The sequence below is a fragment of the Agelaius phoeniceus genome, chromosome 11 (assembly GCF_051311805.1).
Source record: "Agelaius phoeniceus isolate bAgePho1 chromosome 11, bAgePho1.hap1, whole genome shotgun sequence".
Lineage (NCBI taxonomy): Eukaryota > Metazoa > Chordata > Aves > Passeriformes > Icteridae > Agelaius > Agelaius phoeniceus.
In genome coordinates, this window is record NC_135275.1 from 904169 (window position 1) to 928669 (window position 24501).

Consider the following 24501-nt stretch of genomic DNA (forward strand, 5'->3'; position numbering starts at 1 on the left):
TGTTGGTCACAGTGAATGATGGGGTCAATATCCATAGACTGATTATTGAACTGCCTGGAATAAAGGAAAAAAACCACAAAAAAGATAACAGATAACCCAAGGTTGTGAGGCTTGTCATGTGTTGTGACCTGCCACGCAGTACATGGGTGGGCTGTGTGGTGTTTGCAGTGGCCACGTGTGAGTCGGTCCCTGGTCACATTTTGCATTTGAGGGATGCTGATGCAAAGATGCTGTGTGCAAATAGTATCCAGTTCCCTTCAAGTCACCTTCCCTTTACTCGCAGGCATGATAATCGGCTTCTTGGGACAGCCACCTCCTGGATCCAGAAATCAGAGGGAGTTGAGGCCCGCGCCCTGCATTCATCCCACACCTGCGTGGGCACTGAGCGCTCAGGGAGATGCTCTGGGGGAGATGTCTGGGAGTGATGCACTCGGGGGATGCTCTGGGAGGGATGCTGTGGAGGGCAGGCTCTCGGGGGATGCTCTCGGCGGGATGCTCTGGAGGGGATACACTCGGGGGATGCCTGTCGGGAGGATGCCATGGGAGGACGCTCTCGGGGGATGCTCTCGGGCCCGTGGGGGCACCTGCCAAGGGGCGGACGTTGCCGGACGCGGAGCGAGGCAGCGGCGGGGCGCGGGACCCTCCCATTGTCTGCGGCGGGGCCGGGAGGGGCGGGGGAAAAGGGGGCCGAGGTCGAGGGGCGGCCGCCCACCCTCTGCAGCCTCATTGGCGGTCGCCGAGCGCCGGTGCCCTAAATGGGCGCTGCCCGGGAGCTCTGCCATTGACAAAAAAGCGGCAGCGGGCGGAGGCGCGGCGGGGCTGCCGCAGGGTGCCCGCGGGCAGGGGCGCGGAGCCGCCGGGCGTGGAGCGGGAGGTGCGGCAGGGCCGGCGCTGCGGCGGGGGCGGGCTGCGGCGCAGGGGCGGGCCGAGCCGAGCCGCGCCGTGCCGCGGAGCGCCGCACCGGCAACGGGTCCCCGGCCCCGCCGCGCACCCGGGCAGGCGCACGCTCGGCGGAGCCGCCCCTCCTCCGCCGCCCGCCTTCCCCCGCGCATGGCGCTGAGCGCGGCAGCCCCCGGCTCCGCACGTAAGTAACGGCCCGGCCGCGCCTTTGTGCGCGGGCCCGCCGCAGGTGAGGGGCTGCACCGGTCGTCTGGCGCTCTCGGCCGCGCCCCTGCCGGGCACCGGGGACAAGGGGGAGCCCGGTCAGAGCGGCCGCGGCCCGGCCCGGGGGCCCGGCTCGTCGGAGCCCCGGGGCCGGGGGAGGTGCCCGGGGGCCGGGCCGGGCCGTGGCGGCGCCTCAGGGCTGCGCTCTGCCCCGCGCAGGTGGCGGCGCGGGCGCGGCTCGCGGTGACTCCCCCGGGCCGGGGCGGCGGCGGGCGCTGAGCCCTCGGCCCGGATGGAAAGTGGGGGTGATGCCAGAGCGGCACCTCGGCGGAGCGGCAGAGGCGGCGGCCGTGGCGGGGTTCCAGCGGCTGCCGAGCCCGGCGCTCCCCCGGCCGCGGAGACCGGCGTGAACATGGATGGGCCCGGCGGCGGGGGGAGCGGGGCGGCCGCAGACACGGACGCTGCTGCAGCGCCGGCAGCCCCCGCGGCCCCCACCCCGCCTCCTCGCGGCCCCGGCTCCAGGGACCCCAAGCTGGTCCATCAGCGGTTCCTGCGGAGGAGCGTGGTGGACTCGGACCAGGAGGAGCCCGCCTTCGACCTGCCCGAGGCGGAGCACCAGCGGAGAATCATCCTGCTCCCCAAAACCAGGAGGATAATCGCGGAGAGGGCGAAGGCGGGGCAGGGGGCGGCGGAGGCGGCGGGCCGGGAGGCCGAGTGCTCCGGGGAGCCGCGGGCAACGCCGCCCGCGGGCAGCACCGCGGGCGCCGAGGAGCAGAAGGAGCCAGGCAAGGATGTGGAGCGGAGAGAGGCGCAGGATGCTGCCAAGGACCAGGGCAAGGCTAAGAAAGAGGAGCCCGAGGAGGAGGCTGATATGAAAGCGGTTGCCACCTCGCCGGATGGCAGGTTCCTAAAGTTTGATATTGAACTCGGGCGGGGATCCTTCAAAACGGTCTACAAGGGTCTGGACACGGAGACGTGGGTCGAAGTCGCGTGGTGTGAACTGCAGGTAAGCCTAGCTGATCTTCCTGTGCTTTTTTTTTTCTGCCTTATAAGCCGGGAACTAAAGGCGCCGTGCTGGTGTCATTCAGAGCAGCTCAGCCCTGAGCAGCCTTTATGGTCACCATCGCTTAGAATCCAGTGTCTAACTATAGCGCAATATCCCCATTGGCTCTGGATCCACCACCTTATGTACACTCCTCCCACGCTTAACCCCCTCGGCCCGGCGTCGCTGCCGCCGCGGGGGCCTCGCAGGACCCGCCTGGTGCAGCGAAGGTCACGCGTGGCTCCCGCGGCGTGGGAAAGGGCGGAGCGGGGATGCTCGGCCCGGCCCCAGCCCCTTCTCGGGCGGCAGCTCCCGGTTAAAATGACACCGACAGTCAGTGATTTGAGAGCGTTTGCAGGGGGAAAATTTCCTTTTGTGTTATGGCTTCATAAAGCTGAGAAGCTGCTCCCCCCGACCTTCCCTCTCCCCTGCCATGAAATTGTCACTGTCCTGGTGAATCAAACCTAATATGCCCCGGTGATTGTCCTTTTCTAGGTACCACGTTTACAGTACTTTGGTTAGGTCAAAGACTTATCTGTCCAAATACCTTTGAAAAGGCAGATTTTTACATTAAAGTTCCAGATCTTCAGAATGAAGTAGTATCATCCAGTAATATCTAAAGAGAATGAAAGTTTAGATGCTGTCTTTTGCTGTTACCCTATTCTTGGTGGATTTTGTAGCATTTAGTAAAAATCACAGTAGTACATGCCTATTTTTTTCTTTTTTTGCTTATAGTGCCTGCTACCTCACTTTTGTTGGCATCCATTGGAATGAGACCTAATAGAAAAACCTAATACAGAATTGATACTGTTTTTTTTTTTCAGCCTGAGTTACTCTGTAACTTAGGTGAAAGGAGGTTTAACTCTTATGATTTGGGATCTTTAAACTTCCATTGGATGGCTGAGCTTTATGGCCTACAAGAGTATTTGAAACTGATATGGAAATAACGTGTTATTGTACATCTAAGCTCTTGGTTGTTTATATTTAAATGTTGGCCCAATCTATTTGTAAATTACTCCTGGCTGCCTGGGATAGCTGGGGATGGATATACAGTCACATCTTTATTCTCTGATGATTTCATTACACAACATAATCATAATTCACTGCAGCAGTGCTCTCTTAATAAGAATTATGGGGAACACTTCTCAGTCTTCATAGTCGTGCATTCCCCAGCTTTTATCAGACAGGGATGCAGAATGGGAGACACAGCAGTCGGGCAAGGTATGGAGGGCTGGTGGTGAGGGGCTGAACCCCTCTCTCCTCCAGCCCTGGGGTCCTGGTGGGTTTGTGGGGAAAGGGGGGGTCTGGGGGATTGTTAAGGGGATTTAAAAGAGAGCTGGTGGAGGAAAGCCTGGGGGCAGGCCTGGGCTTTTGTCTGGCTTTGCTGGGAACTGAATCCGATGTGTATAAGGCTTCTTCTTCAGCAGCCTGAAATCCACGAGGGATGGTGGCTGGGGTGCTGCTGGAGGGCAGATTGGAAGAGGCTGATGCTGCTCCTGTCAGTCCATGCAGCCCAGGCCAGCCCCATCACTGCAGAGCCATAGCACGGACCCAGAATTCAGCACGATGCCAGGTTTTCTCAGAGGGCTCTAGCAGGGGGTTGACAGAAAGGGATTTTCCATGTATTTTCTGTAATGGAGCAGCTTTAAGGACCAAAGCCTGCCAAAGGTATTGGTGAACACTGCTTGGAAGTGCTAGTCTGGATCATGTACACCTAAGGAAGAGATTAGGAAGGGAAAACTGCAGCGTGAAAGCTTTCTTACCTGGTGAATGGCCTTCATATTCTTAATTACACTTGTTTAGGAATTCTTGTACTGACTGTGTGTGAAGAAATCTGTACAATGCTCAAATTCCTATTAGTTTTCACTATATGTGCTTCAGCCCAAATCAGATCTTACTGCTAGATATTTTCAATTTCATACAGGATTTGCTTTAGGCTCCTAATTGTGGAAAGAAAACTATTGTTTGGCTGCTTTAGAGAAATTGGTGTGAATCTCTTGGAGGTAGGGGCTGCTGGGTCCCTTAAACTCTACTGTGTGCAGTTTTGAGTGATGCCGAAGGTAATGTGAGATGGTATGTGACTTTAGAAGCCAATACTTGGGTCTGGATTGGGAAAGCCTCATTGAATGACAAAAGCCTTTAACGACTACAGGATTAAAGCCTGTGCCTCCGGACTGGATTTGCATGGAAGAGGCAATGGGAGAAGATGTGAATGGCTGTGTTGTCTCTTTGCCTTGTAGAATGCTCTCAGTTCAGCTGGGGAGTTTTAGGGAAAACATACAGAGGATGCTGTCAAGTAAATCACTTTATTCATGGCTGTTGGGGGGCTTTTTTTTTTAAAATTTTTTATTGTGAGCTGTGTCAGTTAGATCTGCCCCATTTGTGTTTCTCTGCACAAATTTGAAGTTCCCTATAGGTAACAGGAGACTGAATGGAAGCCATCATATCACCATGCTGTTAAGAGACAAAATGCCTTCCTCTGCAGCCTCACACCATCAAAACCCAGGCCAGAGCCTTTTTGTGGAAAAATTGCTGCAACCTGTAGTATTTTTGTGGAGATGCACTTGTGCTTTTTTCACTTGGAGCGGGGAAATGAAAGTGGACAGCATTGAGGTTCCATGCAGGCATTAATCCTGTCCTGGCTCAGCGGTTTTTCAGCCCACTTGTGCTGTTGCCTGTGTGTCTTTGTCCATCTGTACAAAGGCCTCGCAAGCTATTCTTGTTCAGTGGCTTTATTTCATTGAAAAGACGGCTTTAGGGTTCAGAACTGAAGTCATAGCTCTGATGAGGGCGGGACCCAAGTGCTAGCCAAATGATCTGGGCTTTAGACCTGTCTGAAGAGGTGAAAGCTGTAGTTGAATTCTAGCTAGAAAATAAGGCTATTGTTCCTTCATGAAGCTGAAGTGCTAGAGCAGGATTAGTGTGCCCTTGCAGTTTTGGAAGGGTTTGCATTCCAAGGTTTTCAGAAGCTATAATTAATATTAATTGATGGTGTACAGTCACTGTGTGGTGAGGCTTTGGCATAACAGTATTACAGCGTTGCACTCCTGAGTAAAGTGTTGGGTCATGAATAAGGAATACAGGCTTTACCACTCCCCTGCTTGCAAGCCAAATATTCTGTTTAGTTAGATTAATGGTTTCAAAATCCCATCATGTTTCCCTTTGGGAATATATAGGGACCCTGTAAAGAGTCAGACCTGGTATTGTGAAATGCAGAGGCCCCATTGTACTTTATGGTTCTTGCTTGGACTGTGAATACCACCACTGTATTTAATTTTAATTTTTTTTTGTTGAGAAATGGGGAAAGGTTGGGCTGTCTTATCCTGCTCTCGCAGGAAGGTGTGGGATGCCTGGTGATCATCACAGTCTTATGCTCCTGTATCAAAATTCCAGGGTTTTTTTTTCCTGAAAAGGGTAGTAACTCCAGGATTTCAAGTAGTGTGGTAGTTTGGCTTTTGTTAGTGTCCTTGCTGGCTGGCAGCATTCATCTGATGTCGAAATAGTAGCAGGTTACTATCTATGCTGGTAATTTATTGGCCAGATAGACTTTGTAGTGTAAATGCACAGAATAATTTAGAAAATCTGAGAGAAGAAAAGAGACCGAGACTATATCTGAAAGCTTGAGTCTGGTATTGCTGTCTGCTCACACTAAGTGAAGTTCAAGACCAATTTTGTCTGTTTCCAGTTAATTCTTGTGAATATGACTTCTGTTTAAATTGAAACAATTGGGATTAGCTGTGTTCTACAGTGTCAGTATGAAAATGTGTGCCTGTATCACTGGTGTTTGCTAGCAGAGCTGTTGCCCTGGCATGGAGAAGCAGGGCAGGGATATGGTAGTGAACTATTAATAGACTGCTTCTCAAATTCAGTAAATGAAATGGAGCTGGGTCAGGCTTCACATTCTGCTTGTGAATCACACAAAAATCCTTTCTTTTGCTTTGAGGACATTGTGCCTCAAGATTGGTTGTGTGCCCTTAATTCTGGTGAAATTCTTCATGCTAAATGTGTGGGTCCAGCTGCCATAAGAAGAATCTACTTCAAATCAGAGCTGTGTGTAAAGGATATTTCTGGTCCCTTTGGTCATCTCATATCCACAGCTGATGGGGGGTGGAAAAAGTTGATGTTGCAAGCTGTCACTGTGGTGATCCTTGCAATTGATACGCAGTCTGACATGAGTGACACATGAGTTTACACGGGTGATGTTTTATGGCTGGGATGTAACAGAGGTTTAAGGGTTCAGAGGCAATGGTAATGATGTGCTCAAAGATGCTGGCTACTGGAGTTAATGCATTTTGGTTGTCTCAACGATTAGAGATGCTGCAGAGGTTTGAAAGAGCGTCTCCTGGAAGGTAGGAGACGCACTGTAAGGGTTGAGTGTGAAAGCATTGCTGAGGTGGGAGGCTCCTGCCTCAGGAGCTCACTGCAGTGGGGCATGCGGGTTCAGTGAGAATCGAGAAGTTTGGTTTTTAGATTTGCCACGATGTGGCTGTTGATGGCCAGCAGCAGGACACTTTCCTGTGTGTGCATTAAGCTCTGGATTGGGTCTGCTGGCCAGAAGACATAAATATGAGCTAAGTGTTGATGCGTGATGCCTGGGCAGGCTGTGGGTGCAAGGCAAGGGCAGCCAAAGGTGTGTCACACAAGATGTGTGACACTTGGCGCTCCTACTGGAAGAGACGTCTTTGTTGTGCTGCAACAGGAGGGGCTTGCAGATAGCAGCTGGAGAATATCCAAAAGGGTCATGTGGAAGCAGAACTGGTTTGCTTCATACATATGTATATATATATGAGGTTATGTTTGGGAATGCATCTTTTCCTTCAAGTGACACTTATAGACAGTATGGGTGCTGTCCATCCCAGTGTTGATTTTGATGTGCCTGAAACAGAGGTTGGCTAAGGAGGGCGGCAGAGGATTTTCTTTGTGGTGTTGATCAGTCAAGTGGAAACAACTTTCAGTCCAGTACCTTGCTATTCCTGTGTAGCTCTGAAAGGAGGGAGCAGGTCCCTGATTGTGCTGCCCTCCTGCCTCCTGGGAAGCAGAGGTCAGCAATCCTTCAGGAGGGGTCACAGCCCCCTTCTCCAGCACTGCCTGGCTGCAGCTGCTTCTGCCTGGACTCTGCACCAGTACATGAGTACTTGTACATTCTTCTAAGCCCAGTTTCTACACAAACCACAAAATAGAGCCCCTTTTATGTGTCACTGGTCCCTTGCTCTGGAATGTACTGATCTTCAAACCATAAGCAACTTCCTTTATCCCTGATTAAAATTTCATCGTCCTCCAAAGGAATCAGGAATCAGGTCCATATCTCATTCTGGCATTATGCTTATCCCAAGCAGTGTGATTGTTAGGAATTTTGTCCATTTAGACTTAGCTACATAGCTTCTGAGAGATTCTTTCCACATGCAAATGGCCATGTTCTGTAAAAGACACTGGGGGTTTGGGACATGGGGTGGATGACAAGTCCTGCTTGTTCTCCCCTGTCCCCTGCCATCACCTGTGTTGTGAATACAAGTTGAGACATGTCACTGAACACCTCTAAGCCTTAGGAAGCATCTTATTTCCCAGCTGGTTGTCTGTAACAATTGGTGAACCTTAATTGAGTTTCAAATCAGATGGTAAAAAATGTGCACTGAAAACTTTCTGGAGTGACTCTTCCATGATGTTCAGGTAGTGGAGGGGGTGGTGATGTCTCTCTGCAATCCCTTAAAGAAATATAAATAAACTCATACCTGTAGTCATCTTGAATTGTATTTTATGGGAGATGCTCCATCTTGGTCTTGAATGTTCTTACCTGTGCTTTCAGTTCACCATAATCCCCAAAATGCTTTTTAAAAAAAATTACACCCACTGGAAAATGATTTTACTGTATAGTGTTAGTAGAGTAATATGGCTGTGTTAAATGTGCTTAATGTGTAATGGGAAAAATGGGCAAAATGAAAAACGATGTTCTGGGAATGTCCATCTTGTTCAAACTGACAAGGAAGGAGTAACTGAAGACCTAATACCATCTGTTCTTCAGTTTGCTGCAGTGGGCTATAAACCACTTATTCATGAACTCTGAGGAAAACTGAGGGGAGGAGGCATGGCTAACACTGGGGGGGATTCTAACTTGGCCATGTTATGTGAATTCAATCTGATCTTCATTTTTGACCTCCTTAAAGGAAAATTAAATGTTCTTAGAATGGTATTTGATCCTGTGATGTATCTCAGCACCACCGTACTAAAGTTAATTTGAGTTTTAGATATTGGTTAGATTAATATTTTTTGTAAAAAAAATGAAAACCTAAAAGGAAATGAGCATTTTGTTTTGTTACACACCAGTCCTGTTTTGTAATGCTTTTGTGTGGGAGGAGGCTGTACAGTAGCTAGTTGCCAAAGCTATTAATGAATATCTTTTTCAGATTCTGGAAGTCCTGATATAGTTAATCTCTCTCTATTTTAGAGGCCTTTTGTTTCCTCAAAATTCAGAGAATTTGAATGTAAACCTATATGGATGATGGCTGCCTTATTGTTTGTTTGGGAATGTTTTTGTTTATTTGTGTGTTTGTCGTTTAGGGGAACTGTCAAGTATTTTCCATTAACTTTTTTGCAAAGCATGAGCCTCTAAACTGGTTCAGAAATGAGCATGGTAATGTTATATTTTGTATTCTTGAATTAAGAGGGCTTGTCCAAAGGCAGTGTCAGTGCATTTCACATGCTTAAACTGCCTAAAACCCAATCAGGCTAAACAGATGGAGAAAGGGTTTTTTTCTTTAACTGAATGATAAAATTTGTTCTATATTCTATAAAATAAGGCTTTATTAAAAAGAGCAGATGACAGTTGGTCACCTCATGTATTGAGAACCGAGTATTGATTTTACAGAAGCAGGATTTGATTTTAGCCACACAAATACTATCTGGACCAGGCCCTGCCTCTGCTTCTGAAATGGATGTTCCCTTCTCTCACTAGTGCGTGCTCAAAGGATTAAAATTGTGGCATTTATTCCAGATTTTCATAAAATAAGCAGCTTTTTCATGTTGCCTTTCCTGATGCTGGACTGCTTCAGTTAGAGGAGCATTTCAGGTGCCCCATTGTGCTGGCCAGAGCTGGTGCAGCTGTGGTGCTTGACTGAGCAGAATCAATCCTGCTGTTCAAACAGAATGCTTTGGAACGTGGCGGGGGGGAATCACATTTCCAGTGGATGTAGGTCTTTGCTGCTGGCCTGTGCAGTGCTCTGCTAAAACCCTGGAATCAGTTTTACAAGAGCCAGATATTATCAAAATAGGCTTGTTTGGTTCCAGGCTTTGCTGATTAATTAAGGAAAACAGGCATGATTGTTTGCATCTGAACTTGTTTTGTTTCTCTTTCATATCAGTGTGTGTTTGGGGAGTTGTAGATAATAAAGTAAGTGTTACACTAATGAAATGGGCTTGCTTTTATCTCAGTTATGACACTTCTATTGCTAAGAATGGCAGATTCTTCTGTTTTCAAAGCATGAAATTGCAGGAGCTGTGCCCCTCGCTCTTTCCTGAGCTACCAGGATAGTAGTTTAAAGTGGTTTGGTAAAGGCTTCAATGAGCCTTGCACATGTGAGGGGAGCTGGGAATGAATCTCTTCTCATGGTGTAAGTTCTTTAGTCTAAGTTTGGCCATTGTGGGAGGGGAGATGGGCAGTACCTCTTCCAGGTGTCATGTCAGAGGAGAGTAGGTGCCATCACTCAGCTCTGTCTCCATGTGATGGGTGTGCAGTTTGAGGAATGACTGAAGAGTTAATTTCTGGGTCCCAGCTGTGCTCACACATGGTGGGGGGGCACATTTCAAGGCTGAAGCCATGTGGGGCATGTGCTGGAGGCTGTAGCTGTTGCAGGCACCTTACCCTGAGGAAAGGCACAGAGCCCTCAGTGTGCTGGCAGCTGAGGACTGGCTGTCAGAGCCCCAGGTGCCTTCAGCAGAGTTCATTTGGACCCAGGTCAGTTTTATGCCTTATTTTTACAGTCTCATGTTAAATTAAGCCGACTGGATAGTTTCCCACATGATACCAGATACTGCTGTGGAGGCAGGCTGTGGCTTCCTCTAGGCTATAGACAGCTCTGAATCCCTCTCTGAGCAAGAGGATTAAGCCTTGTTTTCAAAGTACAGAAAGAAGAAACTTGAAGCAAGCAACTGGTTAGGAGAGGGAAGTGAAATGTCTTTTTAATTTGCTGGAATAAATGATAATTTTTATGTTTAGGACTTGACAGCTTGAATTTCTGTCCTCACTCATGAGTACTCTGCCAGAACCCATTCTCCTGCCATGCAGTAGGTGCACAACATCCCCACAGGGGCTGCTAACATGGAAGGCTTTGATGAGAGGCTGATATCCCTGACCACAAGAAACAGTTAGTGATTAAAAAGTGTGTGATTAAAATGTGTATCTGTTCACTTGGATGAATCTATAATGACAAGTTTTTAACCAGTAAAGCTACAAAACTATTAGAGCAATTCTTTCTCTAAGTAACACTAAAACTTTAAGTACAGCTTCATTTACTGAAGCGTGGATATACTTTTTTTAGTATATATAAACCATGTTTTTTGTTTGAGGGAAGGCGATAACAAGCTCAGGCTTATGCACTTGTTGGCTTCAAAGAATGTTTGCTGCATGGCTGTGTTTTGAGGCTTTTCAGTGTGAAATGAGACACTTGGTATAATGAAGCCTGGGTATTCAAACATAACTGCCACAAGGAGGGGACTGGGGATTTGATTTTAGCCATACAAATACTATCCAGATTTTTTCTTCCATTTATTTGTGATGTTGCTGAATAACAACCCCATTTATAACTGACACTGCTGGGGCTGTAGCCATATTGGGGGGGAATCTCTCAGCACAGAGCTGCTGATGGAGAGTGCCTGGAACAGGAAGGTCTGTGCCTGGGGCAGTTGGCTTTGTCCAAGCAGGACACCACAAAAAATACACACTTTACACACTTGGTCCTGAAAATTAAATCCAGTGTTGCTGCTGAACCCCATATGCTTTGGGTGTGATAGGTGTGACTGATACTGGTCTGGCTTTGTTATGGGTTAGGGAATGGTTACAGGGTGTTTCATCAGCCCCTTCCTCCCTGCCTTTGACATTTTTTAGAATCACAGAAGGGTTTGGGTTATAAAGGAACTTAAAGACCATCTCATTTCAGTCCCCTGCCATGGGCTCGGATAATTTGCACTACACCAAATTGTCCCAAGCTCCATCCAACCTGGCCTTGAACATGTCCAAGGATGGGGCATCCACCGCTTCTCCAAGCAATCTGTGTCAATGCCTGATCACCCTCAACTGCCTTGTTAGGAAGGCTTTATTAGTAAAATGAATGCTACCTCACAAAAGCTTTCCAGTAGGCTTTTAATAAGCAGTTTAAATTACTTTTTTTCCTTCTCATTCCTTCTCTTTCCTGTCTTCTGCCCTCTAAAAGTTAAAAGGACATGGTTCTGCACCTTGTACACTGCTACAGGTTATATACACTTATCCTTTTTTCACATTCCTTATTTTTCTTTGGAGGGTCATCTTAACAATTGCATGAATTATGTCCTATGAGTAATCTGATGAGATGCCATTTCACCTGAGAGCCTCCCAGTGGTGCAGAGTGTTTCCTTGGGCACTGCTTTGTGCAGCCTCGGGACTATCAGTCAGTGACAGCTGGGACAGCATCTGGTGTCTCTGAACATCCTCATGAACCTGGGAGAGAAATCAGAATTTGCAGAGAAACAAAGGAAAATAGGGTGACACCTAGTGAGACAAGATACAAAGGCAGTTTATAATGTCTTGTGCAATAATTGTTTCTGATTCTTAGCAGTGACTGATAGTTATCTTTCTGTCTGCCTTGTTGATATTTTGGTACTGCAGTTCTGCTCCTGCAAGTACAGTCCATGTGCTGGAAGTGCTTTTTTTAAAAACAAGCTTCCATAAAGCTTATATGTTGTGCATTTTTGTGGGCTTTATCCTGTTTGCAGTATCTGAGTTTTAGAATTGAAATTGTAATTTATGATTTCTGTTAGAGAAAGAAGTCATTAAAACATTTCCACAAAGCTAATTTTTGAGTGCAAAAAGAGATAACAATGTAATGTTTTGTGAACTGTGACCTTTGTGCCTTGAAAGATGTATAGGATATGTTTTCTAATGGATTTCTGACAGCAGGGTAACTAATGAAATTCTCTGGCAGTGGAGACCTTGGTGCCTAATAGGATGTGAGCTCCCTGTGTGGCTGCTTCAACAGTTTGGTTATTTCTGATAGTGCTCTATCAAGTTTACCAAAAATTGAGAAGTGCTTTGTTTCCATGTGTTGCTACCATGATTTACTCACTAAATGTATTGTGGAACATATTTTCCTTAAGAAGCAAAGGCTGAAAATCAACCTTTGAAACCTTGTGGTTTTGACAACCACTAGAAATAACAAGAATGGGTGACTTTTTTTACTCTTACAATCACACAGTGGTGTTTTAGAAGCAGCCTTAAATCCCATCCAGTGCCACCCCTGCCATGGCAGGGACACCTTCAACTATCCCAGGCTGCTCCAAGCCCTGTCCAGCCTGGCCTTGGGCACTGCCAGGGATCCAGGGGCAGCCACAGCTCCTCTGGGCACCCTGTGCCAGGGCCTGCCCACCCGCACAGGGAAGAACTTGTCCCATAAAATAATTCTTGCTCTTCATGAGTTTAAGTTGATGCAAGATAACAAACTCCCAGTAGTTTTGTTTGTATTTCTCTTGGAGGATCCTTCACTAATCTATAATCTGTGACACAGCAAAGTGCTTAATTGTGTGACTGAAAAAAATGGATGGACTGGTTTAACTGGAAGATCTTACATATGTTGGAATGTTAATTAGTCTTAGAGGTCTAAGACAGATGAATAATTAGTCATGAAAGCCTGTTCACCTGTTTTTAGGTGTTCAGTTAAAAAAAAAAAAAAGTTAAAAAAGAAACACTCAGTTTCTAAGGTGCTCCTGTACAGAAGTTTTAACCCCCCTGAGACAGGGTTTATACATGTTTCAATAAGCATTCTGTCTAGTCTGTCCTTTAAGGATGTGACATATTTTGAAATGTGGTAACAGTCTCAGAGCAGAAGCTTTTATTCTTAGGTTCCCCAAAATTCCCATGTAAATTTACCTGCTTAAAAAAATTGCATGCACTAGTCGTGCTAGAATGGTGGCAGGTCTTAAGAATCTGGCATGATCAAAGTGAACACACAGTTGTTTTTAGTTGATGGGAGGCATGAAAAGCCACACTGTAGCTGAGTAAAGTATGCAGCAGTGTGTAAGCCTGGACCGGGGCTGTAATCCCCGCAGGGGAAATCTCAGTGCAAAATCAGCATGTTTGCAAATATGTGTATTTTTGTAATAGAGATAAAGTTGGTGGTTCTGGGGCATAACTTCTCCTTAGGCTTAGATAGGGAGGTGAAAATAAAGACTCAAATGCTTCCTTTGCTTTTCAGAGAATATTCTGGTAATTCTGCCTTTCTGTATGAAGCTGATTTAAGGAACATTGTAGCTGCTCTCTGGCTTAATTTTTTTAGTGTTACACCTTGTTTAATAGCTGATGTGGGATAAATCTGGGAACAGCACTGCAAGTGCAAGTGGACCCCCTAAAAAGATGGCTGTGGAGTGATTTGACTTGATTTAGGTTGCATTGGTCTCACTGTTGAATTGCTGTTTTCTTCCATACTTATGTCAAGCATTTGCCCTTTGTGTTCTTGGGCTTTGCTTAAGGCTTGTCTCTAAGAAGTATGTGGGCATTACTTTAAAAGACCACACAGACGTGTGAAATAGTTACCATAATGAGGCATTTGGACAGGTGACATAAATACAAGAATCTAAATTTGTCAGTGTCCTCCTAAATTTAAGAACTTGTAAATGAGATCATGGCAATGAGGATTATTCTTTGTTAAAAGGTGTTTTGAAGCATATGGGTTTTGAAAATTAATTGCAGTACATGGCATTCATAATGGAATCGGTAATGTGCTTCTGATAGGTTGAATGATTTAAAAAAAACCAAAAACAAATCTTCTTTACCTTGTGTGTTCTCAGGTGCTTTCTTTTAGGAGTGCCTGGAGTCATTTAGGTGGACTGTGAACTGGTTAGATAGTTCTGTCTAAGGCTTTTACAAACATCTGGAAGTGTCTTTACTCTGCAGCTGATAAATCAGCTCTCACACACAGAGTGCTGTGTGTGAGATATTGCTAACATTCACTGTCATACTCTAAGGTGCTAGAAAGTTAAGAAATTTGGGGTTTAAAATGGAATTGCAGCTTCATTGAAGACTGTGCTAAAACTTGTTTCATTGCAGTCAATAAATTTTTCATGACAGTTCTAATTTTGAAAGCTTCTGAAAACAAAACTTTAAAATATTTTAAGTGAATCACTTCATGACTCACAAATTTTTTTCCCATCTTGAAAATGTCTGGACTTTTGTATGGGATGGTAATCCATGTCTAGATTTTGATGTTTTATTGTTATCACTTTTGTGATATTGAAACCTCTGACTTTCATGAAAATCAGCTGGATCTGATGGCAAGACTAATCCAGCCTCCTGCTGCAAAAAGCCCTTTGCTGAATCCCTCTGAGCATCCTCTTCTAAGAGACCTAGAATTTAACTACAGCTACTTAGAACCTCTTAGAGCTCCAACTTGTACATTTTTAATCTTGTGGACCAACATAATCTACAAGAGCTGGAGTATTTAGTGTATTTTTAATCTTGTAGACTAAAATAGGGATACCAAATGGGTATCCCTATTATAAAGGGATCCCAGCTTAACTGATGTCACAGAAATTATTTTAAAGTACTCTACCTGAATTTTACCCTTGCAGACTAAAAAAACATGTTGTGGTAAAAGAATGCTCTTTGCAGTAGATCATATTCTGTTTGTTTTGAGTGTGCTAACACAAACTGTATGGTCTCTGAGAACTTTCTCATCTAAAGCTCTCACCAAGCTTTTTTCCAGATGAAAGGCTTGGCATAGTGTGATGCTGCTACTGAGTACCCAGGGAAGCTGCCCACTGCTCTAGTTCTTCACACTGCAGCAGAGAAATCTCACAGATTATTTCTATAATCGGGCTAGTTGAAAGAGTGGAAAGGGTAAGGAAAATTTTTCTGGATTTATAGTTAAGGGAGAGTGGGAAGGACTGATGTGGCCTGTGCTGTGTGTTGGTAGCCAGGAGTTGGGAGTGCATGCTGGAGGGCAGTGCTTGCAACGTTCTTTTAATAGCATGTTTTTCACATGTATATTATTACAGGGGGAATTAATGTGTTTTTGTCCTGTAGAAATGTCTAGTCAGAAAGGGATGTGATAAGAAAAATCTCTTCAACCAGCCTTGTCTCAATTTTCAGGGGAGAAAACTCCCTGACTCTCACTTGAGTTCCTCCCACTCTAGGAAAGGTAATGGGAATTAAACACAAAACAGAAACTACCCTGGCATAGTTCAGTTTTTTCCTTTTCATGTTAAGTAGGACGTTTATCCTTTTCATGTTAAGGTGTTTATTTTTCACCTTGTATTTCCTAGTTCCTTTCAGAAGCTGTGGATTGGGGCTGGTCTTTTACCTTTATCACCTGCATCGTGGATAATTGGAAATACTGAATCCTATTCTAGGCCGAGCCCACATGATTTGTAGAAAAAATTCATTGTGTGTGTTTATTAACTTGCAAAATCTTATTTTCATGTGAAATGTCTTAATACTGTGGTGCATGTTCTTGGTATTTGGTGCTTGTAGGGCTCTAGGTGTGTCATAGCAAGACCAAGGATTCCCCTTGCCTACCCACAGGGTGCACATCTGGGAGGTTTGTCAATCGAATCATAGCCCTAATCTCTGTTGACATATTTGTTTCCTATCCTATTTTCTCCTGTGTAATTTGAAACTATTTTTATTCAGGGTAATGTTCTGGAGAACCTACTGTGTTAGTTAATAGATTAAAAAAAAAAAAAACTGACTAAAAATGTCCCATTGGGAATGAAGGGTCATCACAGAGCTTTTAATTTGCTATCCAACCAAGCAGCTGTGGTATTTAATCTGTCCTTGGAACAGCAGCCAACATATAAAAGCCACAATACGAAAATTATTAGTTATATCCTCCTCTCAGTTTAATGGGACGTCCTCTAAACTAACCTGTACGGGCCTGTGGTGGCTTCCTTTAAATGTAGTTTTATTCTCTTAAGTTTTTAATAAATAACGAGAAGCTGTCCGGCCTTTACGGGATAACTCATTGTGCTTCAATCTGTTTATTTCCAGATAATTGTTCTTTGCAATGGGTATCCCTATTGTAAGGGATTCCAATTACTAATGGCACAGAAAATATTTATTTATTCTGAACAGACCAATTCCTTTAATTTCTTCAAAGTCCTATTTTAAGTTAGTTAAGCTCTGCTGAGTTACTTAAGAGGTGGTTTTTGTTCTGGATTTAAGTGCACACCTATTTTTTTGGAAGAGATTGTTTATATTCTCTCCATCTGTTTTGCATAGTTTTTTAGGTTGAAGTATTCCTGAATTTCTTTCTCAAGAGCCTGCAAATCAAATTGAGTGAGGAAATTTTTTCTTCACTTTACATAACAATTTCAATAAACGATTGCATGTCAAATCAAGCTTTTAGTATAATGAATGCGAGGTGCACCATAAGACTTGGTTGTGCCATATAATACTCTGCAGTTAATGAAAGATCTTCTGTCTGAACTTGAAAATATGAAAAAAAAAATCAAGCAGATTCTTCTGTGACAGACAGCAGTTCTCAGTTGCTGCTGAGAAATTGAAGCTGTCTTCTGAGGAATGTATTCAGATATCTTTTTTTATCATCAGAAATGAAACTTATACAGAGATGGCTGCAGACGTGTCTCCCTGTGTGGCCTCTGCATCTCCCCATTCTGCCTGGTGTGCAGGGTGGGCTGGGGCATCTCCATGGGACCAAGCTGTGTCTGTAGGGCAGCAGCTCAGGGAGAGGGATCTGGCCAAGCAGGGGTCATGGGGTGGAGCAGGAAGGCAAGGATTAGTTGGGTTACCTGCTGTGAAATCTGTTTAGCAAGACCAGTGTGGGTATTTTGGGGATGGGAGATAAACTGTGATGGGATCAGTGGGTGGTGGTGATGTCCATGGGGCTCCTGGGGGCCCTGTGGGCCCTGCCCTCCTGTTAACTGTTACAGGCAAACAGAATCATACTGAAAAAACAGAAACATTCTGTTAACTGGCATGGGCAAACAGAATCATAGACATATTAGAGTGGGAAAAGATCTCTTATGACCATCAAGTTCAACCATCCCCAGCACCACCACCATGTACACCACTAGACCATGTCCCAAAGTGCCAAATCCATGCATTTTTTGTATACTTCTAGGGATGGTGGCTCCACCACTGTGCTCTGCAGCCTGTGCTGGGCAGCCTGTGCTGGGGCTGAACAGCAATTTCTGTGAAGAACTTTTCCTAATATTCAACCTGACCCTCCCTTAGCGCAACCTTAGGCCATCTCCTCTTGTCCTATCCCATTTGTTGCCAGGCTTGTTACCTGCATAACTTGTTGCATGAATAACTTGAGCTGTTTGGAAACAGGGAATTGTTAACAGAGCCTCTTGTCAAGCAGGGCTGCAGGTCAGTCTGCCATTAAGGCCTTTTCTTCCCATGCACAAGTTGTTCTTGCACAGGCTGTTGCTTGATTGCCTGTGCTATTGAGGAAGAGAATGATTCATAGGAGAGAGTTCCTAATGTTCCTTCCTCTCAAAACTGCTGTGAATGCACATGGGGCAATGCAGTGCAAGCTTATCATGGAGAGCTCTGTCCATATGCAGAGGCACAGTTATACAACGTGGGCATGAGGAACAACAAGAGCTGTTGTCTGCAGTGAAACCGTGAGTGGTGGAGAACAGTGAGCTTGGCATTCCACACCAACACACAGGGCAAAGGGAATGGGATTGTCACAGACACTGATTGGTCTGCTTGATCTCAAATGTTTGCATGGTATTCACTACAGTTTGGACACAGCAGAGGGAAAATGCAGCTCGGGAAAGAGTTAATCAAGGTCTTAAGATGAGTGAACTGTGTCTGCCTTGTTGGGCACGCCAGGGCTTTCTGCCCGGCTGGTTTCTCATGGGCAGGTTGTCCTTAGGGTTCTGCAGTAGTCTGGAACCTGACACACTCCCAGCTGGTGCCAGGTTGAATTTGGCAACTGCTGGAAATCATGTTGCACTGCTCAGCTCTTTGGGTTTGGGCTTTTTTTTCTGGGAGGTAAATAATAAAGTAATATCAGTGCAGCAGAAAATTGGGATGGCACTCCAAGTGTTTTACCAGGGAAGATAAGGGAAATGAATGGATGCTTGCAAGAAGGGTGACTCAGGGACTCAGGATGACTGAGGGAGGGGAGGAGAGAGGAGTTGGGATGTATTGGGATGGATGGTTATGGAAAGGGACATGCTCACAGTTCAGGAGCTGCCAGCAATATGCAGTCAGAGCAGGGATGCCTTCTTATCCCCCTCTCTCCTGGGATGCCTGAGCCCTCTCCTGGTTCCTTCACCTAAGTGGAGCTGGCTTGAGTCTTCAGTGTGAGGTGGGGCTTGGAGGATTTCTTCCCTCTGGGTAGGACTTTGCCCAAATTACTCTTTCTCCTTTTGCATGACATTTGCAGTGAGTTGTGGAGAAAGTCCTTGCCCTTTCTCTGCCTTCCAAGTGAGATGCAGGATCAGTGCTGCCCTTCAGCTGCTGCTCTGAGCAGCAGCTTTTGTGTCTGCCTGGCCACCTGCCTTGCTGTGGTGGGCAGGGACAGCAGGCACCGCATGCATAGAGCAGTGGGGCTGGGGGGAGATGTGCACAAGTGGGCTGACCCAGGTGGCTTGGATGTGAATGCAGTCGCTGGGAGAGGAGGTTGCAGAACCTCCTCTGAGGTGTTGCTTTAGGAGGGATGTGTCTAATTGGGATGTATGAGCCTCTTCAGGCTGTTCTGAAAAGCTGTTTCTGTTGAAAGATTAATATCCCAAATGCTGCAGTGCCTGTTGCCTTTCCTGGATTTTCCTTCTAACTGGAGTGCCTTGTCCCATGGTTCTAAGGCAGAGCAAGTGCATCAAGACCCCAAAAGGTTTTCCAGAAAATGAGTTAGTGCTGTATTGTGTACCTGGTCCCACAAGTAAACTAAACCTATGGCTCAAAGTCTGAGCACTCCCATTAACCTCAGCTGGTGCTGAGTGTTGCAATGCAATGTCTGCTTTTCGGATTCATTTTAACTAAGAATCTGTTGAACACCTGCTGGGGCTCTGCTCTTCCCAAAAGCAGGGATATGTATCAGTAGGGGAGTTGTGAACCATGAACTCTGCTCTCAGATGATGTTCCCCAACCTTATTGTAGAAAATGTTGGGCACTTCCCTTGGATAACTGGCCACAGGCTACTGGTGCAAACCACTGCCTGCATCTCGCTTCAAAAAACATGTGGAACTGGTCCTTCAGAATCCAGCACGTGGTTATGACAGCACAGAGAGATCTCAGGTATGTGGCTGATAGTGAGAGATGGTTTGTCCATTTGAAGAATAGTATTTGAAAAACAACCCAAACAGTTTCTTAAAGGAGGACTTGAGCGAATAAGTCTTCTTGGCCACCATGTACTGGCAAATAATTAATGGGCTCAAAATGAAACCAAGGACATGTAGGTTAGAGAACTGGGAGGCCTTTCTAACTATGAGCAGTTGGGCACTGACAAATATTCCTTAGGCAGGCTCACTGGAGCTTTGTGCAGGTCTGTCAGGAATTGTGTAAAAATCATTGCTCCTATTTTGGAGCAAGGAAGCAGATGTGGTATTTCCTGGTGACTTCCAGATCCACTTGCTGCAATTCTCTTACTCTGGCATTGGTCACACACTCAGTGTCACAAGGTTTGCACTGACATTGATATGGTCAGTCCTGTGAGCACTGTTATTTCAACCAGCACACAGATATTATAAGTTTTGTTTAGTTTGGTGAGGAGCCAGCCTGAACTGAATAGTCATCTCATCTTTAAACTGAGATGTTGGCAAGTTCTGTTTGCATTTATTTCATAAACAGTGGGCTGAACTGGTTTGAGATCACATTAAGGCTTATGGTGCACAACTGCAAATAACAGCCAGTCAACAAAAATCATCCCTGCTCTGCTGCAGAGGAATCAAACACCCGAGAGCAGCAGAGACTTGTCTGGGTGCAGGCAGTGCCCTGACAGTTGTCTTTAAAATGGAAGAACATATCACGAAGGGCCACCAGAGTGAGTGAGAAAGGAGAACCTTGCCTCTAAAGCAAGGCTGGACCTCAGCTCAGTTAGCCTGGCAAGCCAAGAGGTCTGTAATAACTCTGCAGAAGGCCAAAGGCAGGGAAAAGGTACTATAAGAAAGAGAGCTGTGAAGGCTAGAGGATGAAGTTGGCTTGGGAAGGACTGGCTTTGAGCAAACTAAACAAGGAGGAGTAAAGGTTCATTTAGCACAGCTTTGCTTTAGCAGCGACATGACAAGAATTGTAATTGTTTTAATATGAAGGTTGCTAAATTTATAAACAAGATTGATTATCCAGCATGTCCTGCACTTGACTTTGGTTGCTCTCATGTGAGAGGCTTCCACAAGAAGAATCTCCTTCTTCTAAGATCTTGAACTACTGGTTGTCTCTTTTTTCACATGTCAGGAACATATTGTCAAAATTTTTAGGTTTCATCCAACACCTTGTAAGTAGTGAAGGTGGACACTTCAGAAAGAGATATATTAACACACGCCCACACATTTTATTTGTAAATATATTTTTTAAGTGCTCATATTGCTTCTGAATTGTGAGTTTTTGCCTTTTGTTTTTAAAGAGCTGTATTATCCTGAAGTTATGTCAGGTTTGCTCCTGCAGGAATACTTGAGTTTTGAATATACTGGTAAACACACAGATTTCTGTTTTCCAGAGAGTGCTTCCTATTTAAAAAGAAACAGGGCAAAAGGCTCTTTTTCTGCTGATGAGCCTTGGTGCCTCTAAGGTCGTGCATTTACACTTTTGTTTATAGGTTTGATTTTTGTTGGAGTTCTTGATGATGGCTGGAGGCTCAGAATAAGAAAAATCACCCAAGCGTCCAATGCCAGTGGAGCCTTGAACTTGAGAGCAGAGATAAACTGATGTGGCCTGATTGATAGTGGTTTATCCAGCACTGGAGGATTGGAGTGGTTTTGAGCAAAATGTTGCTCTACACAGGAAGAGTGTGTGACTTGCTCAGTGTGCAGAGATGTCACGGAACCTCAGAGCAAGGAGAGCAGCATCAGTGCCTGGCCCTGGCTCTTGGGGTCTTGCCATTCTTCTGGGATTCCAGCCCAAAGTGATGGGGTCATATGTGAACTAATATTGTCATCCTTAATTTATCAGCCTTCATTGTTACAACTGTGGAAGTGATGGTAGGGTGTTCCCAGTAGATGTTGATGTTTCCTGTTGTCGTTCCCATCTTGTTTTAAATAGCCTACTAGTGGTGATTCTTTTTCCTTTTTTCCTTGATGACAGGGTTGAAAAAAGGTTTTCAACCAGTGTTTCTATGACTTAATTTTCAAGGTACCTGGACATCATACAGAATCCTGCAGAATGAAGGAGCCATATCTTGATATCTTCTAGAAATGCTGTGTCTGGGAGCATTTGCCAAGGTCACTGTTTGTAAGAATACAGTCTTCCCAAGAATGCTGTATCAAGTGTCTTGCTGCCTTCTGCTCAGCATAATCTGAAAGTGTCAAGCTAGTGCCAGTACTGTCACAACTTATATGTGGTGGGGTTTGGTCGTAACAGAGGAAAAATGCAGCACTTAAATCTCAAAAGCAGTGAAATGTTAATGTGTCATTTTTGGCTGATGCTAAAACACTGAGGTTAGTGCTTGCTTTTTCACAAGACCTCATATCTTGAGAGTAGGTCTGTTCCTGGCTCAGTGTGTATTTAGTGAAGCAGCCAAGTAAAAAGACTAGAAGAAATTGTTGGTTATTAACTTAAGGTTGGTAAAGAGAGACAGTAATAACAAAAGAGGAACTAACCTGATTTGTTGTAGTGGTAAATCAGCTCTAAATTCGTTACTGTATTATCATTATGTTGAAGGGGTTTTTTTGTGAAATAATAACACTTTATTGGAAAGACTATTAAATTATTACTGTTTTTACTAGGCATTATTTTAACATACAGTATGGTTTCTATAAGGACACAAAATGAGTGTGTGTTTGCCCTCCTCCCTTTCTGTTACGGTAATATAATTGCTTTTCTTTCTTCTAGATATAGCCCAAAATGAAATGGAAATGGTGTTGCTGTTGTGGCCAAGGTTTACAGTTGTGAACCATCTCATCAATCACACCTGCTTTCCTTCCAAATGTTTCCTTTGGCAAGAACATCTGTTGAGGAGAATAGCTTTATTCCCTAGGGCACTATTTTCCATATGCTCCCATTTTAGGGTAAAATTAAACCAGTGGACCTTGTCAGTGTTTTCATAACCAAAAATGGGTCCTTGTGCTTCTGTTAGTAGAACATGAGCAGTATTATTTAATAATGACATGTATCTCTTCCACTGGTGCTCTTCTGGAGAGTGGTGCTGGCTGGCTGTGAGTGGAATTGTTCTTTGGCACACGAAGCAGATGGTGTTTAGTCAGAGAAGTGTCGTATGTCCAATCTGGTGCTGCCTGGCTTGCTGACAGGGTTTGTGGAATTAAGAGCTTGGAGGTATGGTAAGCACCAGGAGGAAGAAAACAGGGCTCCTGTATATTTCTTGTGAGGCTAGTAGAGCTGTCAAATAGCCAGATTTCCATGAGCATCTCCTCTTGATGAGTCTGTACATTTTGTGCAGGAAATTAAGGGCTCCCTGCATGGTTGGCAGGGATCTGAGACGAGTGGGCAGGCTGTGCTCAGCCCAGCTCTCAGGTGTGGCATGTTAATTTATTGTACATGCACAGTCAGTCCAGCCTGCTCTAGGTGATGGCACTCACAGGGTGGGCTCAGGCTGACATCTTGCCTCTCTGGGGATGGACCTGTATGGAAGCTGTATGGAGAGAGACAGCCCAGGTGGGCTCAGGTTGGTGGTCATTTCTCACTGCATCTCTCTCCTCCTGCAGAACTGTGACCTGGCAAAATTAGCATCTGTAGAACCCTTTGTGATCCTGGTGTGGATGTGACGGGAACACTAAAGCAGTGCACAGCTTTATCTGTAATAAAGCATTTGTTTGCAAAGGAGTATGAGGGCCCAGAAATCCCTGGCAGCTTTCAGGGAATGAAGCCCATTGATAGTGTGTGCACATGAGGATAAAGAGTTGCCAAATTGCACAGTGATGTAAAAAACAAACAAACCCCTTTTGTTTAAACTGTGCTTTCTGAACTTTTTCAGTACCTCTCCCCAGCTACACATCAGCATGAGCTGTGAAGAAAAGCAAAAACTGCTGTTCCAGACTTCAGCTGGACTTTCAGGTGGACTCATAAACTGCTGTGTGTGCCTCCTACTTGGGTACAGTCTATGGCAAGCAGGTGTGTGGCCTTGGGTATTAATGTGCCAGTGAGTTTTAATGACAGCCCTGCCCTCTTATGTAAGCTTTTAAGGCATTTTCATGCCTTGTGCTATTTTTCATGGTGTCTTAACTGCATTTCTTCTGCAATATTCAAAAAGGATATGTTTCCTGCAAGGTCTATCCTACAACCTTTCTTTTTCCCAGGGTGAGGCAGGTACTGGTGATACATGGTTAATACACTGCTTGCATTTTTTTCAGACGACGCTACAGACATCTGTGCTTTCGTTTTTCTGTACATGTACCATTTTCCCCAAGACTGCACAATAACTTGTTGACTGATGAGGCCCTTTCATGTACTCACCTGTCACTTATCGTGGGGACTGTGGGAAACACAGTCCTGGGATTTAAATTCCATACAGTGGGTGTCCATTACTACTGGTAATTAAAAAAGTCTTACTCCAATTGCTTTTTCTCTTTCAGTATTAATAAGGCTGTTGTTTCACAGGTGGAAAAAGCTTTTATTCTATGCAATCACAGGGACCTCAGAGAGACCAGTCTTTGCAATCATAAATGGCCATATTGATTGGTCTTTATTGATAGAAAAGCCTTCATCCTCTAAGGAGAGATGAAGCACCTGAATTTTGTAAAGTTAAAAAAATAATTACAGAGCCTTTTAAAGTTACATGGAAGCTAGGCATAGTTCCTAGGTCATTTCTCCAAACTTCTAGTCATGTTTTTCATGATGCTGTATTTTGTTTTTTTTTAAATTTTACTGAGCAAAGAGATCAATCTTCAGAGAAAATAAGAGTTATTTTTAAAAACTTCGTGGCGAAAGTGTATACCAGTAATGCTATTTGTGGATTGATGGATTGAACCATTTTAAGGTGCATTGAACCCAGTGGTTCTTCAATCCTACATTTTGCTGGCAATACAATTTTCTT

General features: G+C 45.0%; 1 protein-coding gene across 14 annotated transcripts in view; it reads left to right on the top strand.

Annotated features, from left to right (window-relative positions):
• The first annotated feature begins 797 nt into the window (after positions 1 to 797).
• The window catches only part of WNK2 (WNK lysine deficient protein kinase 2), a 95901-nt gene continuing 72197 nt past the window's right edge, over positions 798 to 24501 (top strand). For 6 of the 14 annotated variants that reach the window (XM_077184743.1, XM_077184732.1, XM_077184735.1 and 3 more), the window contains exon 1: positions 800 to 2110. In XM_077184743.1, coding sequence (XP_077040858.1) covers positions 1397 to 2110 — 714 coding nt within the window. In that variant the 5' untranslated portion in view covers positions 800 to 1396. Of the gene's footprint in view, positions 2111 to 24501 lie in introns of all 14 variants that reach the window. The other 8 variants (XM_054640253.2, XM_077184736.1, XM_077184739.1 and 5 more) reach the window with 3 other exon arrangements.